The sequence below is a fragment of the Petaurus breviceps genome, unplaced genomic scaffold, assembly GCF_028583685.1.
Source record: "Petaurus breviceps papuanus isolate PSGF00001 unplaced genomic scaffold, PetGlider_PUasm1.0 140, whole genome shotgun sequence".
Taxonomy (NCBI): Eukaryota; Metazoa; Chordata; class Mammalia; order Diprotodontia; family Petauridae; genus Petaurus; species Petaurus breviceps.
Window position 1 is genome coordinate 4,125,488 of NW_027185698.1, and position 17,518 is coordinate 4,143,005.

The 17,518-nt window shown below is 37.9% G+C and overlaps 1 protein-coding gene across 5 annotated transcripts in view; it reads left to right on the plus strand.

The window, feature by feature from the left end:
• Positions 1-17,518, plus strand: part of ARAP2 (ArfGAP with RhoGAP domain, ankyrin repeat and PH domain 2) — a 251,214-nt gene that overhangs the window by 31,683 nt on the left and 202,013 nt on the right. For all 5 annotated transcript variants that reach the window (XM_069068703.1, XM_069068712.1, XM_069068731.1 and 2 more), the window contains exon 2: positions 8,980-10,048. In XM_069068703.1, coding sequence (XP_068924804.1) covers positions 9,135-10,048 — 914 coding nt within the window. In that variant the 5' untranslated portion in view covers positions 8,980-9,134. The remainder of the gene's footprint in view (positions 1-8,979; positions 10,049-17,518) is intronic.

Here is a 17,518-nt window from a genome sequence, read left to right on the forward strand (position 1 = left end):
TAGGAATGTAAGCAGTTTTAACCTAATTAGGTCCCTCGTGATTTCCCTTTCCTGTTTTCCTTTTTTTGCTTCTCTTGGGTCTTGTATTTGGATGTCGGATTTTCTGTTCAGCTCTGGTCTTTTCATCAGGAATTCTTGAAAGTCCTCTCTTTCATGGAGTACCCATTTTTCTTCTTCAGTTTTGCTGGGTAGGTGATTTTTTGTTGTAATCCTAGCTCCTTTGCCCTCTGGAGTATCATATTCGAAGCCTTCGATTTATTTAATTTAGAAACTGTAATCTTGTGGTATCCTGACTATGGCTTCATGATACTTGAATTGTTTCTTTCTGACTGCTTGCTGTATTTTCTTCTTGACCTGAGAACTCTGAAATTTGGCTATAATATTCCTGATAGTTTTCCTTTGGGGATCTCAGGAGGTGACTGTTGGTTTCTTTCAGTTTCGATTTTACTCTGTGGTTCTAGAGTTATCAGGGCAATTTTCCTTGATAATTTATTTAAAAATGATGTGTAGGCTCTTTTTTTTTATTATGCCTTTCAGGTCTGCAATAATTTTTAAGTTATCTCTCCTGGCTCTGTTTTCCAGTTCAGTTGTTTTTTCTTTTTTCTTTTTAAAGCAATCGGGGTTAAGTAACTTGCTCAAGGTTACATGGCCAGTTATTTCTGGGTGTGGTGCTGAGTATTGAGCCCGGATTTGACCCAGGTCATCCTGACACTGGAGCCGGTGCTCTTACTTGCTGAGCCACCTGGCCGCCCCTAAGCAATTAGGGTTAAGTAACTTGCTCAAGGTTACACGGCCAGGTGTTTCTGGGTGGGTGCTAAGTGTCTGAGCCCGGGATTCGATCTCCAGGTCATTCCAACACTGGAGCCGGTGCTCTTACTCGCTGTGCTACCTGGCCGCCCCTTCAGTTGTTTTTCTAATGAAATATTTCCTACTGTCTTTTTTTCATTCTTTTGGTTTTGTTTTATTGTTTTTTGGTGTCATATAGATTCATTAGCTTCCACTTGCTCAGTTCTGATTTTTAAGGAATTATTTTCTTCTGTGAGGTTTTGTGCCTCCTTTTCCATTTGACCATTTATTTTTTTTAAAGCAATTGGGGTTAAGTAACTTGCTCAAGGTTGCACAGCCAGTTATTTCTGGGTGTGGTGCTAAGTATCAGAGCCTGGATTCGATCCCAGGTCATCCCAGGTCATCCTGACTCTGGGGCCAGTGCTCTTACCTCACTGTGCTACCTGGCAGCCCCAGGCCAATTAATTTTTTAAGGAGTTCTTTTCTTCATTGAATTTTTGTGCATCTTTTTCCAAGTGGCCATTCTGTTTTACATGGCATTCCTTTCCCCACTGGATTTTTGTCTTTCTTACCATTTGACTTAGTCTGTTTGTTGAGGTTTAGAGTTTAGGGGTGCTCAAGACCCCAAAATACCAACATACTGGGTCCTGCTGAATGAATTAGATTCAAGTCTTCTCTCAGCCAAAAAAAAAGCAAAGTTTATTAAAGATTCTCCATAATGTGTAGATAAGGAGCCTGAATATCTGTGATGCTTGTATTGACAAGCAGGTTAGAATAATCTGACACAGAATGATTCTGCGCTAGATTGAATTCTCAGCCCCTTCATGGAGGCAAGATAGAGTTTATATACAGAAGGATTGTGGGAGGACTTAGGGGTAGTCTAGAGGAGGAGTTTGGGGAGGGTCTTGAGGAGGAGTCTAATGAGGATTTTGAGGGGACTGAAGTCAGACTCCAGTAATAAGATTAAGGGGGGGAAATAGCTGAAGGCTACTTGGAGATGACAGCAATGGAGGGCTAGTCTAGTTTAAGGGTAATGGATTTGGGTATAGATATTTTGATAGGATCAAGGGTAGGAAGTAGCTGGACAGTGGAGGGTTAGGCTAGGTTAAGAGTAAGAGAATTGGGCCTAGCTATAATTTATAGAAAGACTTATGGACTTAGGCAAATACCTCATCAAGTGGGAAGATTCATTCAGAGTTCAAGGGGTTTCCCAGAGCCTCTACCCCTATTTTTTAAGATGTTATTTTCTTTAGCACTTTTTGCCGCCTCTTTTATCAAACTGTTGCCTTTTTTTCATGATTTTCTTGCATCACTCTCATTTCTCTTCCCACTTTTCTCTCTACTTCTCTTACTTGATTTTTAAAATCCTTCTTGAGCTCTTCTGTGGCCTTAAACAAAATCATATTTTTCTTTGAGATTTTGGATGTAGGAGTTTCTTCTGAGTATGTGTTTTGATTTTCCTTGTAGTAACTTTCCATAGTCAGAATTTTTTTCCAGCCTTTTTCTTGATTTTTAACTTTGTTAAAGCAGGACTCAGTTGGGCAATGCAGCTCTTTCTCTCTTACTCTCTCTCTTCCTTTTTTCCTTTCTTTATATTCCCTTTGCCTATGAAAGGTATCATACTCTTACCTGAGGGTGCTTTGCCCAAAGGAATGTAAATTTTAACTTTTGAAACCTTTTTTTTTTCTTAAGGACCATAGGTGTTTGGTCATTGTTTGGGCTGTGATTGCTTCAGAGTGAATGCAAATAGCAGTTGTTTCTGTTTGACTAGAAACCCTGAGGATCTTTCCCTCCCAGATTGATTTTTTATTGACTAGGTAAAGGAGGTCATTCTCTGCCTCATTTCTTATATAGTCTTAATTACTGAATGGGTTTTGCCTCAGTCAGATTGAACCCTGTTAAAGATTTTAGCTTAAAAAGACCAAAGTCTCCCATTTCATCCAGGACCATCTCCAGTTGTCCCAATCTCTATCTTGCCACTTGATCCAAATGTTCTGGAGGAGAAAGTGAGGCAGGTGACTTTGCATAGCTCTCCCTCACTTAAATCCAGTTCACTTGCATGTCATGGCATCACCTTTCTGATTTCATGGTCCTCTTTGAGAAAGAAGGACAAGTAACTTTATGTAGTCAGATTTTTTTTCTTTTGATTGCTCATTTTTTCTAGCCTATTTCTTGACTGTTTGCTAAAGTGAGTCTCTGCTTCCAGGGTGGAGGGCGCACTGCCCCAAGCTTTAGGGTTTTTTGCATCTGTTTTCAGAGATACTTCTAGTGACCTGCACGTTTTCAGTTATCTCAAGGTGGTATAATAGGTTCCCAGAGTGGATGCTATCACCTCCTGTGGGACACTGAAACAATCGGGGCCAGTAGTAGCGTTGGGTGCAATTGGGGGGCATTGAATAAAAATAAGGGGACAGTAGAAACATAAGGAAAGAAGAGAAGACAGTTTTGAAAAACTGTACATGTTTAATCTGTCGTATAACAGAGTTAAAGTCATTGTGATCACATTATTTTACAAATAAACACACAAAATGCAAGGTATAAAGGATTAGAGGTCAAGTCCACAGGTCTTGGTGAGCGTATGTCTCATTGTCAGGGAATCTAGCGATGCATCAGCAGGAATATGTGTGCAATGATTTGTTTACAGTATGACACAATATTGCATCACCAAAATTTCAATTCAGGAAAAGACCCACGAATTTCAATGAATTATTGAATTTAAGATGTTCATTTAAAAAATACATTTTTTTTGAAATGATGCTGATTTAAAAAAAAAAAAACTAATTTAGAGGGTTAAAGTAGAATCCCAGGGGGGCCACTGAGTAATTTTATCTTTTTTTGGAAAAGGGGGCAGTAGATCAAATGAGTTTCAGAACCTCTTATAAGGAGAGGTACATGCTCTGGTATCTGAGTGACCATAAGCACTCTTTTTTGTCCCAGAACTGATGAAGGTCCCTGTTTCACTGCTGTGGCAATATCTGGTATGCTGGTGTTCCTTTTTCACTCTGGGAGTGCCACCCATGTCTGTGACCTGGATCCAAGTATGGGCAAAACAGAGACTTGCCTCGGTGCCAGCAAACAGAGCCCCGTAATCACCTTCTGACCAGTTGTTTGACGACCCCTCCACCTCTACTCGCCGTTAGTGTCTCTGGGCTAAGAACTCTTGAAGCAGCCATTACCACTACTGATTTAGTCCTTCCTGAGACTTGATTTTGGTTTTCTGCACTGCCATAACTGGCACTGGGATTTCCTCCACTCTCACCCCGGTGCAACAAACCCTGATGACCTTCTAAGTTGCCATGGGCTGGAAAATTCTCACCCGTCATTTTGTGGGTTTCTGCCACTCCAGAATTTATTTTAGAGTGTTATTTAAGGTCTTTAGAGGGGTTTGGGAGAGAACTCAGATGAGTCACTGCCTTTTCCTGGCCATCTTGACTCTGCCCACAAGACTTCTCCATTTAATCCCATCTATTCCCTTCTAATCACATGCCCAATATGTCCTTTCTATCCTGGCTCCCCATGGTACATGGACTTGAAAGTAACACTTGGTTCAGTCAAACAAATATGAACTTCAGAAAGGACTTAAAGGTCATTTTTATTCTGGTTGTGCCAAAGCTTTAGGATTGTTTTTAAAATCAGAAAATTTCATGGTGCTCCCATGATAAAAGTTGTACTGTTTCATTTTGGTCTTTGCTTCTCCAATGTCTAGCTTAGTGCCTGGCCATATATTAGCCATTTAATAAATGCATGTTAAATTTAATTGGTATACATTGAGACAATACACGAGCAAAATCTAGTCTGAATTCATTAATATTTTAAAATAGGTTTCTAATTTATTAGCTATCATAGTATCTTTATACATTTGAAAAATGGTAATATATGAGTGGGCAGAATTTGGTCTACAGAAGATATTTTGCTTATGGACTTAGTTCTTGATTTATGGATTTCCTTCAATACTCTATTGACCCCAGATTGGGAACCATTCATTAATCTAGTCCAGCCTGATTACTTTTATGTATAAGGAAAATCCATACCAGTGATATGCCCCAGGTCATAAATCTCATAGGTACCAAAACTGAGCCCTACTCTTAGGCTTGCTGATTTAAGTGTTAGTATTCTATTCATTGTTCTCTCTTAAGGGCTAGCCTCCAGAAGTGATGATAGTTAAATCACAACCCTTGCCTTTAAAAGGTTTCTAGTTAAGAAGATGATTTAATACAAATACATTACTAGATACATTTGGGATATATCTAATATATAACTTGATTATACATAGTTGTTTCGTGTCTTTCCTTCCTGTTATACTGTGAATTTCTTGAGAGCAGGAGCTGACTTTTGTCTTTTTTTGTATCCTCATTGCTAAGAATAGTGTCTGGAACATAGTGGGCCCTTATTGTTTGTTTCTTTGTCGACTAAACAAGGGCAAATAAGATAAATGCCACAAGAAAGATACCAAGTGCCATGGGGATGGAAATCTTTATTCTATAACAAGCATCAACAAACATTTATTAAGTACCTGCCATTGCATGTAGAGTAGTATGCTAAGTGCTCGGGACATACAAAAAAGATAAGACATAGCTTCTTAATACTTGGGGTTATGATGCAAATGGATATAGCTGGATCTCTGATCTCACTGATTTGGATAGTTTCTCCAGTTTTATCATATACCATTGGTTGGTTTTTCTTCCTTTTTTTAAATTTTTTTTTTTCATTTTTCAAATGCTTTATTAACTTCTGATTTACATCATTAATTTCCACCAGATTATGAGTTACAAATTTTCTCCCCGTTTTTCCCCTACCCACCGCCCCACAATAGCAGTCCCACAGGATATCCCCTGCTCCAATCTGCTCTCTCCCATATCTTCTCCCATACCCTCTTCGACTTGTTCTTCCTTCTTGAAGAGGACCAAAATGGCATCACTATGCTAAAGTTAAGTTACAGTATGTCCAGCTGTGGCTGATCAGATCAGTATGAGCTTGGAATGCTCTATCACAGGTGGCACAGATAGTCCCTGTGAACATTTGGGGTTGGATTCTCTAAATTTGTGCATCCTTTATTTCCTTTGATCTGTTTCAATTCTGCTTTGCTCATAGAGCACAGCACCTTCTCTGATGTGGGTACGCCGTGCTGCGCAGTCCTATGCAGTGTCTCTCCCAAGTTACATAATCAATTCCAAAGTTCTTGAGAGAGCCGTTGAGAGTGTCCTTGTATCAATTCTTCTGACCACCATGTAAACACTTGCCCTGTATGAGTTCTCCATAAAATAGTCCTTTTGGCAGGCATACGGTTTTCATTTGAACAATGTGGACAGCCCATCGGAGTTGTGCTCTCTGAAGCAGAGTTTGAACGCTTGGCAGTGTAGTTTGAGTAAGGACCTCTGTGTCTGGTACCTTATCCTGCCAGGTGATCTTCAGAATCTTCCTGAGACAATTCAAATGAAAATGACTTCAATTTCCTGGCATGGTGCTGGTAGACTGCCCAGGTTTCACAGGCGTACAACAATGAGGTCAGCACAACTGCTTTGTAGACCTTCAGTTTGGTAGTCAATCTTATACCTCTTTTCTCCCATACTTGCCTTTGGAGCCTCCCAAACAGCACTGGCAGCGAGTGCATCAACCTCGTTATCAATGTGTACTTCCTTGGAAAGTATACTACCAGGTTATGTGAATTTATCCACTGCCTTCAAAACTTCATCATATATCATTACATAAGTGCTTTAGAGGTTAAGACAGATTTCATGAAGAAAGTAATAGATTTGGACTTTAAAGAATAAGTAGGAATAAGTAGTCCAAGTGAAGGAATATATGAAATATCATGAACAAAGGTGTGTATCATCTGGGACTGGCTCTTGCCCCCTGTGATTGTGTTTATTAAATCTCTGTTTTCCCTGTTGACTGTATTCCGGTATAACCTTCCTGTGAATCAGACTCTTTCATTCTTTTTTTATAGTCTTAGGCCTTTCAAATGTGGCATTCAAAAATATTCTTAATGGATTCATTCAATAGATGCTCATAGATTGCAGGCTATTTTGGCACCTAATAATTGCTTAATCAGCTATTTAATACTTGTTTAATAAACAGGTTTATTTCCAAGCTCTGATCCATAGTAAACTTAGATAAATTTGAAAGGAATTTAGCAAAATGAGGATAGGGCAGTAAGGGCTGGGAGTGCCAAGAGTACAGAGGCCCATTCTTGAAGATAGTGGTGGGGTGTGTGTGTGTGTGTGTGTGTGTGTGTGTGTGTGTGTGTGTGTTTTAATGAATCTTGAAGACAGTGTTTTTTTTTTTTTAATGACTCTTTCAAAGTCACACTATAGCCTTCTAGGTGATTCAGTACTTGAGCCAAAACAGGCTGCCCCATTTTCTATCTTTCTCCGTTTCACCACTTTGTTTCCTTGGCTAGGATGGATCTGTATGTATGCCGCTGTCTTTTTTTCAGTCTCATCTTTGATTTTCTGCTGATGTCTGAGGGGATGATGGCGACATCTTGGCAGTCAGGATATGACCCACATAACCAGGGTTGCAGCTCTAAGTGTACTTTAACATGGTTTCTCTAGGATTCTATCATGTTTAAAAGAGGAGACTTTTCATTCTATAGTGAAGTCAGCCTTGTTTGGTAATGACCTACATGTACACGTTTTTCCTTCTCTATCCTAGTGTCTTTATACATTTTGTTGTCAATGTCAATAGAGAGAATTTCCTCAATGGAAGTTATCTATAGCACAGGTCCAGGCTCAGACATTTTTGTCTAAAACAAATACTGTACAAGACTGATTATTATTTTTTCTGTTGCTCTGCTCTAGATTGGTACTTCAGGAGGTCTGTGATTTCATCACTGCAGGCCTGCACTTTCCAGATTACAATCCCCCCCCCAATCTCTGTAAATGATCTGTGACATTTTTTGCTTCTTCTCTCCCTCCTCCCCCTCCCACTTTTTCCCCCACCAATCATTACCTTAAGGTTAGCTTTGTGCTAGCAGGCCTTGTTGCGCTTAGCAAGGGCTAGTCCTCAGATAACAGATAGAAAGGTCCTTGCCAAGAATGTATTGGAAACCTTTCTAGCTTAGTGTTACCTACCTTCCTGAGTTTGTTTTTGCCCCTGTGGTTTTTTGCCTTTGAAAACACAGGGTTTCCTCTCTGCCACAGTAACAAACTTGACTGGAGTGGAGGATTCATTTTGTAATAGAAGAAAATATGACCTACATTTCTTTTCTTAAAATTGGACAAATTCAGGTGTTTCCCCCCCTTGTGTTACTTAATAATGCAGAAATAGGAACATGTCACTGAATCTGTTTTCAGTAACTTTTTTTTATTCATTTTCTTTTAGAGTTGAAAACTGCCCATTTGGAAACTCTCTACCAATGCAGATCAGCTACTTGCCTGTAACTTAGTCATAGAAAATGTCTTGGGGGTATCCCAGTGTGGATCAGTAGCAGGATTTTTACCTGTGTCTTTCTGCAACCAGGCCAGTTCCTATTTACCTTGCTACTTTGTTTAAGGAAATTGATTTAGAGCTGTAGAGATCCCCAGAGGTACCTCTTCCAACCTTCTCATCTCAAGATGAGGAAACTGAGATTCAAGATGGGAAAAGTGACTTAGCTGAAGTCACTGGAAATTTTTCTTGGTCTCCACTGCACATGTTAGATTGATGTCTGTAGTGCAGGGAGATTTTTAACCTTTTTTTAATGTTGTGAACCCCTTTTGACAATGAGGTGAGGCCTATAAGACTGACCCCTCCTAAGAATGCTTTCAGATATATCACATAAGTAGACAGGATTACAAAGGAAACCAGTTATATTGAAGTGCAGTTATCAAAAAATTAAAACCAAAGAAACAAAACATAAAAATTCACAGATCCCAGGTTAAGAACCTGTGCAGCAGACCATATTGCTTTTGGGGTGATGTGGAGGCGGATTAGAAGTGTGCCTGTTTACCAAGTAAACAATTTTCCAACTATTTCAAAGGATTTCTTTGAAAAAGAAGGTAGTGATGATAGGGATTTTTAATGTATCTATACAAATGTATTTATCTTGAGGCACTGCCCCAATAATGTGTCTTGGATTGGGATTCTGGGTCAGAAAAATCACATTTTGATGCCTACTATTACGTTTTTCTTTAGGGAAAGTTGATTGTATAAACACTATATTTTAAATAGCCACTACTTGCTAATGAAGCACAATACATCTTTATTTTACAGGTTGAAGCATGATTAGAGCTCAGAATGTGGAGAGGACTACTGTTCTGAAGAAATTAATATGCTGCAAATGGTAGAAGAAGATCTAACCCAGACACACTTTCACTGGCCTATGCTGTCCTGTACTTAAAACAGGGATTAGTAATGAAGCCGCCATTATGTCCTCAGTCAGTGAAGTGAGTGCTGACCTCAAAGAGTTGTTAACAAACATTAACTTGGAGCAGTATCTTTTACGTTTCCAGGAATCTGGCTTCCATACTGTGAAGGACTGTGCAGAGATAAATGACAGCATACTACAGAAAATTGGAGTCTTGCCTACGGGCCATCGAAGAAGGATCCTCAAACAGTTAGAGATGATCCTTTCAAAACTGCAGGACCCTGTTGTGTATGCAAATGTTCAGAAAAGAAAGAAGGACCCAGTGATATTAAAGGATGAACAAGCTTTGTCTTCTGGTCAAGATACCTGGATAAAACTTTCTGATTTGTGTGGGAATCAGAGTGTTGGCCCAGAGTCAGTGGAAGCTTCAACAACAATTCCTGGTAGAAATGATATCTGTAATGAAAATAGGCGGTCTACAGAATCAGTTGATACATCTTCTCTTACTAAACAGAGTGATTCTCCTCTTCTAGACACTATGTCCCCACGGAATTTGGATTGTTGTCAAAATGTTACCCTTGACATTGGAAATACAGAGAATACAGCTTTGGTTACAAAAAAGAATGTGGATTGCTCAGAAGAAAAAGAACAAATAGGAAAAGCTGGTTGGAACTTAGACAGTCCTGCAATGTTACATAATGAGGACAGAGGTCCTCTTTCCTCCCTTGATTATTCTATTTCCAAAACGAGTTTTGAAAACGAGCCTGGGATTTTATCAGCTAGACCAGCTCCATCTCAGTTCTTTGAATTTAAAGGAGAAATGATTGTAAATGAATTGTATATATCGTCAACACAAAATCTAGCCCCTATGAGGAGTCGAAGTAAATTGGTTTCCAGACCATCACGATCTTTCATGCTAAGACACCGGCCTGTGCCGGAAATCCCTGTGTCATCCAAAGGAGCTGTTTCAGGGAGGTAAGGACTTTGATGATAGACTAGAGCTAAGCTTGGGGTATTTATTATTAATTGTTCTGGATAATCATATTTGTGCAGTAGAGAGGCAACATGATGTAGAAAGAAATCTAGAGTGACTATACAATTGGCAAATGACATCATTTTTTGAGCCTCAGTATTTTTATCTATAAAATGGGGCATGATTCTATATGTGCTGACCACCTTAGAGTTTTATTGTGAAAGTAGGACTAGGGACTGCTATAGGGAGTTCCCAAGATGTGGAAACTCCCTCTACTAATGCAGGTCAGAAACTCCTCTGCTACTTATAATAGTAGAAAGTTGCTTAGAATATTGAAAATTTAATTGACTTGCTGGGAGGTCATACACAACCAGTATATGTAATAGATGGAACTTGAATCCAGATCATTCTCTGAGGCTGGTTCTCTGTCTTTTACATTATATGGCCTCTTGTGTTGTGAATCCTTTGCCAACTTTAGAGTATTATAGAAATGAGTTGTTATAGTAATAACATTTAATAAGAATAATTTTGTTGTATATGAATTGACCCTGAATGATCTGTGAAGTCCTGTATGTTACTACAAGGTCTATGTAATATATCCTGAAGGGCTAGAATCTGTCATGTTTACCCATTATACCTAGCCAGTTTTCAGGCATCCATAGTGACTGGGGCAAATCCATAATTTGGTATTTGGAAAAAGAAAAAAAAGGAAAGCAAAGCACTTGAGAAGTCGGGATTGAAGCAGCTGTTTTAGGATTGGATAGTTTTTCAGGAATTTCAAAATCACTAATTGCACATTTCTGCTTTGATGTTATTTTTTACTTTCAAAACATTTTTTTTCTGTTAAAATTAATATAAACTGACTTCTTAAGCAAAAACAAAATGGGTATATAGTCTCTAGAAATTGAATATTTTTGGTATGCAGAGGGGAAGGTTCATGATAGTACCCTGAAAAGGACTATGTAAGGGAGCTGATTTTATGGTACTATATGAAATATGTAGTCTGACCAGAAAAGTCTTAAGGGATATTAAATGCCTTTGACTCCTTGATAGCAAAGAGGCCAGTTTTGTATAAGATATATTGTATTTCACTTGTTATTGTATTTTACAAACTTTACTGAAATTTTAAAAATGTTATCTTAGTTGCAAGTTGTGCGTCATACATTAAAAAAAAAAAGTCATGGTATTTTTGTGATTTGGAACTTTAGGGAAAAAAGAGAATTGAAATGGAAATACAATCATGGTGTATGAGCTACCTTACAGCAATACATCTAAGTAAATTCTGAGCCAGATCACCTGAGTCTCCTTGGCTGCTTTGATGCAGTGGTAAATAGGGGCTATGTAATCATATGTATGTGTAAATATACACACATGTATATTTTGATGAATATATATCAATGTAATTGGTTTCTTTTGTAACCTTATATATTTTATTTGAAGAATTTAGCATTTTTATATATTAACATAATTATCTGCCAACTAGATCTTAGGATTCAGCATTTGAAAGCTATAACCAAATCACATTTCTAAAATTGCAGTCAGTGATTTAGATGTATTTTATTTATGGATCTGTATTTTCTGGAAATCGAAAATATGAATGTGTGAGATTGCTTTTTAAGTTGGTTTCAAAGTCTTATTTGCCAGAACTCTGGGATTATAATTCAGATATTAGGCCTCTCCCCTTGGCGCTTGTGCTAGTGATTTGTCTTATGACCTTGGGAAAGTTACTAAATCCTCTATGGTCTCAGCACCTATAAAACAAAAAGGTTGGATTAATGATCTCTATGGTACTTTATGTTCCTAATATTCTGTGATTCAGTGATTCCTATGTTAAATGAAAATGTAATGCCTGAAGTGTAATGTCTGATGTAGCCTCTAAGAATATGTAGGCATGAAGCAACTACAGGCAATGAAAATGAGCATAATTTTTCAGGCATTTAGTGAACCACAAATTATTAAAGGTACAAAGTAATTATCCTTCCCTTTTTAAAAAGAAAATGCTTTTTTGTGAGTGTGTCTTTTATTATTCATGAAACAAAAGAAGTTTTTGCAAGCTGGTATCACACAAAAAGCTATACTGTAACTTAACTGCAGTAAAGTTAGAGTATGAATCATTGAAATGGAAATAGATATTTTATAATGCTTTATTTTTCCTTTCAGTTAAAATAATAGGAGTAGAAAATCTTCTACAGTCATAGAATTGTAGAGCTAGATGGGGAACTAACTCCTTATCTAGTCTGTCTATTTTGAGGAATATTGAGAAATATATTGAGAAATATTATTTTGAGAAATGAGAAAACTGAGACCCAGAGAGATGAAGTGTGACTTTCTAATGTTACAACTAATTAAGGACTGATGTGAAATAGAAATAAAATCTTCTGATTTCTTATCAGTAAATTTCATGTTTCAGCCACAGTAAATTATCCTGAAGTCCTAGAATCTCTTATTTACCCATTATACCTCGTTGGTGATTTCTTTCCCTACAGCTGTAATGGTAATGGGAATTTGAAGATCTTCCCTGCTTTGAAAATAAACTCTACCCCCTAAAAGCCTGAATATAATCACATGGAACATGTGGTGGGAGGAATTTGCTGAAGGGTGGAGTAGAGCCCACAGGAAGCTGGGAGTTAGAACTAGACTAGATGGGTGGGAGGAGAGCATGCTTCCCAGGGAGACAGGCTTGTGAGTAAATATTGGTTTTATGCTGGTTGGTGGGAAGGCTGAATGACTCTGCGCTGTTGTAGCTTATAAACTTCTTTGAGACTATGGTGGAATTGGCTTACTGTTTTTGGGATTTGGTTTTCTGGTGTCTGAATAAATGTTTTGCTTCTGTCTTCTATATGGAGAGTTTGTTATATTTTGCAGTTGAGCACCATGCGGGTATATTTATAGTGATCGTGGGCGCTGTGAATATGGCAATGGTGCCACAACAGTTTTCAGTCATCCATAGTCACTGTGGCAAATCTACAATTTGATATTTGGAAAAAGAAAAAAAAAGAAAATCAGGGTACTTCAGAAGTCAGGATTGAAGAGCTATTTTAGGATTGAATAGTTTTTCTAAGTTTGTTTTTTTTTAAGTGTGACATATAGCTGCAAAGGAAAGATTGGATTAAGTAGCTACCATTCAGTTACCTTAAATTGGAGGAGACATTTGCTAAAATAAAAGTTTAGATCAATTTGATAAGACTGAGATTGTAACCTAAAGGATGCAGATTAATGTGAAATTATCACTTTTGGTTTTTGAAATAATAGTTCAGAAGTCAAGTTTAATTTGTAATCAATGCAGTCATTTATAGACTTCTAGGGCAGTATTATTCTCCAGGAAGAATTGCTATTTTAACAATGTCTGTCTTTGTGTACTGTTTGAAAGAGCTTTTTTTTTTTAAACTATACTCAAAGTTCTTCATTGAAACAGTTGTGCATATGCAAATATGTTTTTTTTATGAGAATCATATTTCTAGAACTGTCAGGGTCCTCAGAGACCATTTATCTCAGCTCTCATTTTGCAGGTGAAGAAAGTCCAGTCCAGCATAGTTGAATAACTTGTCCAAGGTCACAGCGGCAGTAATCTTAAGAGTTTGAACCCAGATTCTCTCTGAGGCCATAGCCAGAGGTCATTCCACTGTATCATGTTTTATAACTAAAGCAATTGTCAGAAATTTGGTAATTTTTCTTTTCTTTTGTTTGTTTACACTCAGGAAGTGCTTGTCTGTAACTTCCCGGAACATGATGCTGAGACTTTATATTGCCTATGAATTATGGAGTTCAAATTCTTGATCTACTACTCATTGCTTTTGTTCTTGGTCAGATGGCTTTGGGGTGCCAGCTAAATTCACATGTATATATAGCTATATGCTTGGGGCAGTAATGTTGAGAAATCATGTTGAAGTCTTTGAGGCTCACTCTGCCTAAGGATTACAGCTTGTGATTTTTCTCTTGAAATTGGATTTTGAAATACATCCATGATGAGAGAAGAGCCCGCATTTACTGACAGATGTGCTGTCATGCTTTGTGGTATGTGTAATTTATTTTCTGTAGTGTGACAATTGTGACTCGAGATAATAGGTCAACATAGATCACTGGTGGAAAAATCTTGGGGGGGTGGTTTTCAAAGTATTTAGGCATCAGTGACTAAAAATATTTTGATAAGTATTATTATTTGAATTCATCCTGGTAAGCAATTTTATTGATTGGTCCTCAATTTTTTCAAGTGGTTGTAATTAAACTATTTTCATTTCTTGACCTAAACTAAAGAAACAATTTTTTTTTTATTTTATTCAGCAGACACATTATTAAGCCCCTACTGTGTACTTGGCACTATGATAGGAACCAGGGATTACAAAATAAAAAGTAAGGTAGTCCCAACCCTAAAGGAATTTTTATCCTGCTACCTTTGTAGGAACTTGCTAAAGTCCTATGAATGAAATTGCAGTTGGTAAGGTTGGAATATGCTCATTAATTTAATTGTTCAGTTATTTTTCAGCTATGTCCAAGTCTTCGTGACCCTATTATGGGTTTTCTTGGCAGAGATACTGGAGTGGCTTGCCATTCCTTCTCCAGCTCATTTTACAGATGAGAAAATGAGGCAGACAGGATTGTGACTTTCCCAGGGTCACATAACTAGTAAGTGTTTGAGGCCAAATTTAAACTCAGGAAGATAGATCTTCCTTGCTGTAGGCCTGGTGCTCTATCCGTTGTGCCACACAGCTGACTTATTCATTAATTTAGGACTAATGCTAAATATATTTTCTTACATTTAATTTTTCTAGAAATTACTAATTTGTGTAAGGCATGAAGAACATATTGTATTTTTTTTCCTTGTGAATGTAGATCACCATTTATTGTAGTTCAAGAGTCAAGAATTGAACAGAGGACACTGTCAGTGAAGAAAAAAAGAAATAGGAAGAGAAAAACAAAATATTTTAAACAGGCTTAATTTCTTTCAAACACTTCATGGTTTCAAAATCCTTTTTTTCCCCCAAAGGAAATTCAAGAATTCAAGTATTGTATACAGGGGCAGTAATACAAAATCTTTTGTTGTATGTTTTGCTGTTTAGAAAAACACCCTTTTAACATTTCCCACAGTCTTTCTGCTTTAGTAAGGCCAAATCATGGACAGAAACAAGTTTTCAACAAAAAAATGACCCCTGCTCCCAAACTTGCAAACCTTCTTGGAAGTAAATAAGAAAGGTTTAGAACTGTCCCTCAGCATAGTACATCACCATTTTAAAACAAAATAAAACAAACAAACAAAAAACCCCAACAACATTGTCATTTAAGTCCTGATGTACTCAAACACCTCCTTTCTGATGCTGTTTTCTTAGATTCCTATTTCAGGGCTTGTTAAAAGGACCAGAGCAACAAGATTCTCTTCATTTAGTTTATAACAAAAAAAAATTTTTTAAAGGGACATTTCAAAAGAAAAAAAAAATTCAAATCCTGAAAATATTTTGCCCTTTTAAAAATCGCATGACCCTAACACCAGTTCAATAACAAAATAAAACAAACCCAAATATGTAAAAGCACAGTTATTTCATAGAATATATGTGTTTAGAGGACCAGGGGAAAAAGGAGTTTATTTTCTCATTTTTTTTTTTTGCCAATAAGCAAAATAATTGGGTGATGTACATGTAGTAAGTGCCTAGTACTATAATTAGTAGAAATCAGAGATTTATAGAATGTTAGGGCTGGGAGGGATTAGAGATTATCTCATCCAAATCCCCCATCTTCCCAGGTGAGGTAACTGAGGCCTAGGGAAGTTATGTGATCTGTGGATGTTACTTAGTGGCACAGTAGAGATGTCAACTAAATAAAATCTTAAGCCCCAATGCAATACAATTCCCTTTTCATTTCAAAATGTTTCAGTTTATGGGGCGGCCAGGTAGCACAGCAAGTAAGAGCACCGGCTCCAGTGTTGGGACGACCTGGAGATCGAATCCGGGCTCAGACACTCAGCACCACACCCAGAAATAACTGGCCGTGTAACCTTGAGCAAGTTACTTAACCCCGATTGCTTAAGTAACTTGCTCAAGGTGACAGGGCCAGTTATTTTTGGATGTGGTGCTGAGTATCTGAGCCCGGATTCAATCCAGGTCATCCCGACACTGGAGCTGGTGCTCTTACTCGCTGAGCCACCTGGCCGCCCCTAAGCAATTGGGGTTAAGTAACTTGCTCAAGGTTACACGGCCAGGTGTTTCTGGGTGGGTGCTAAGTGTCTGAGCCCGGGATTCGATCCAGGTCATCCCAACACTGGAACCGGTGCTCTTACTCGCTGTGCTACCTGGTCGCCCCTATCTGCCTTTCTTTTTAAAAAAATATCACTGAAAGGTTGATGGTAACACTGTTAGTATTGAGTCAGGGATAGGCCATCTCTGTGCTCTGGGGGTTTGTGAATCTTAACTCTAGTCTAATAAACCTGGAGGGGGAGATGGTGGAGCCTGTCAGTGTCATTTTCACCATGATGTTTTATGCCCTCTGAAATTCCCCACTCCCCCAGTCTTTCAGTCCTCTTTGTCCCCCAGGAATTCATTCAGTACTATCCTTAATTTCATTGAACCTATCAGAAGCCAAAAGGGGCCCTAGAGGCAAATTTAGAACTATAAAGTGGGCCAGGAGTAGAGTGTTAATTGGTGGGTATTAAATAGTTACAGGGCTTATCAGAATAGGTATTTTTGTGGAAGGGAAAGAATACTGGATTTGGATTCAGGGGACCTGATTTGGAATCCTGCCACTAGCTGTCTAACCTTGGGAAAGTACTTTAATCTTTCTTTGCATATCCTTTTGAGTGCTTTACCTCAGTTTTAGTATCTGTAAGATGAGGGTAATGTGCTTTCTGCTGTAGAGGGCTGTTTGTGAGGGTTAGGTGAGATAAAGCTTTCTATAAAACTGCAAAATGTTATTAAATTTTGGCCATCATCATTATCTTTATCGATCCCTTTATGGTCTTAGAGAATTCAAGGGGGAGAGGAGCAGTACCTTCTGAGAACTACATCCGCCATATAAATGTTTCTAGGTCTTTTGGTTAAGAGCATAGTTTTTTTTTTTCTCATGGATCTAGTCTTTGGGTAAATAATTAACTTCCGGTCAGAATCAGTTTCTTTATTTTATAACACAACAGGGATAGACTAGCTGATCACAGGTCCTTCAACTAGTTTAACTCTCTATGATTCTATAAGTAACAAAGATCTCAAAACTGAAGAGTCTTTTGGTTTTCTAATCCACAAATCTTAAACATTTGAAAAAAATTAGCACTGGGGGTAAAATGCACCACAAGTAAATGCTGCTATTGTTGGTAACATTTTTTTAGACCAGTACTGTGATTTCATTGGCATATGGAACTCCTAGGGGGAAACTTCCTGGGCAGTCAGATCCACAGATGATGTATAATTTATGGGTTAAGAGAGTTGCCTGCAGCACTAAGAAGTTACATGACTTGGACAGGGTTATACAGCCAATATATGACAGGAAGGATT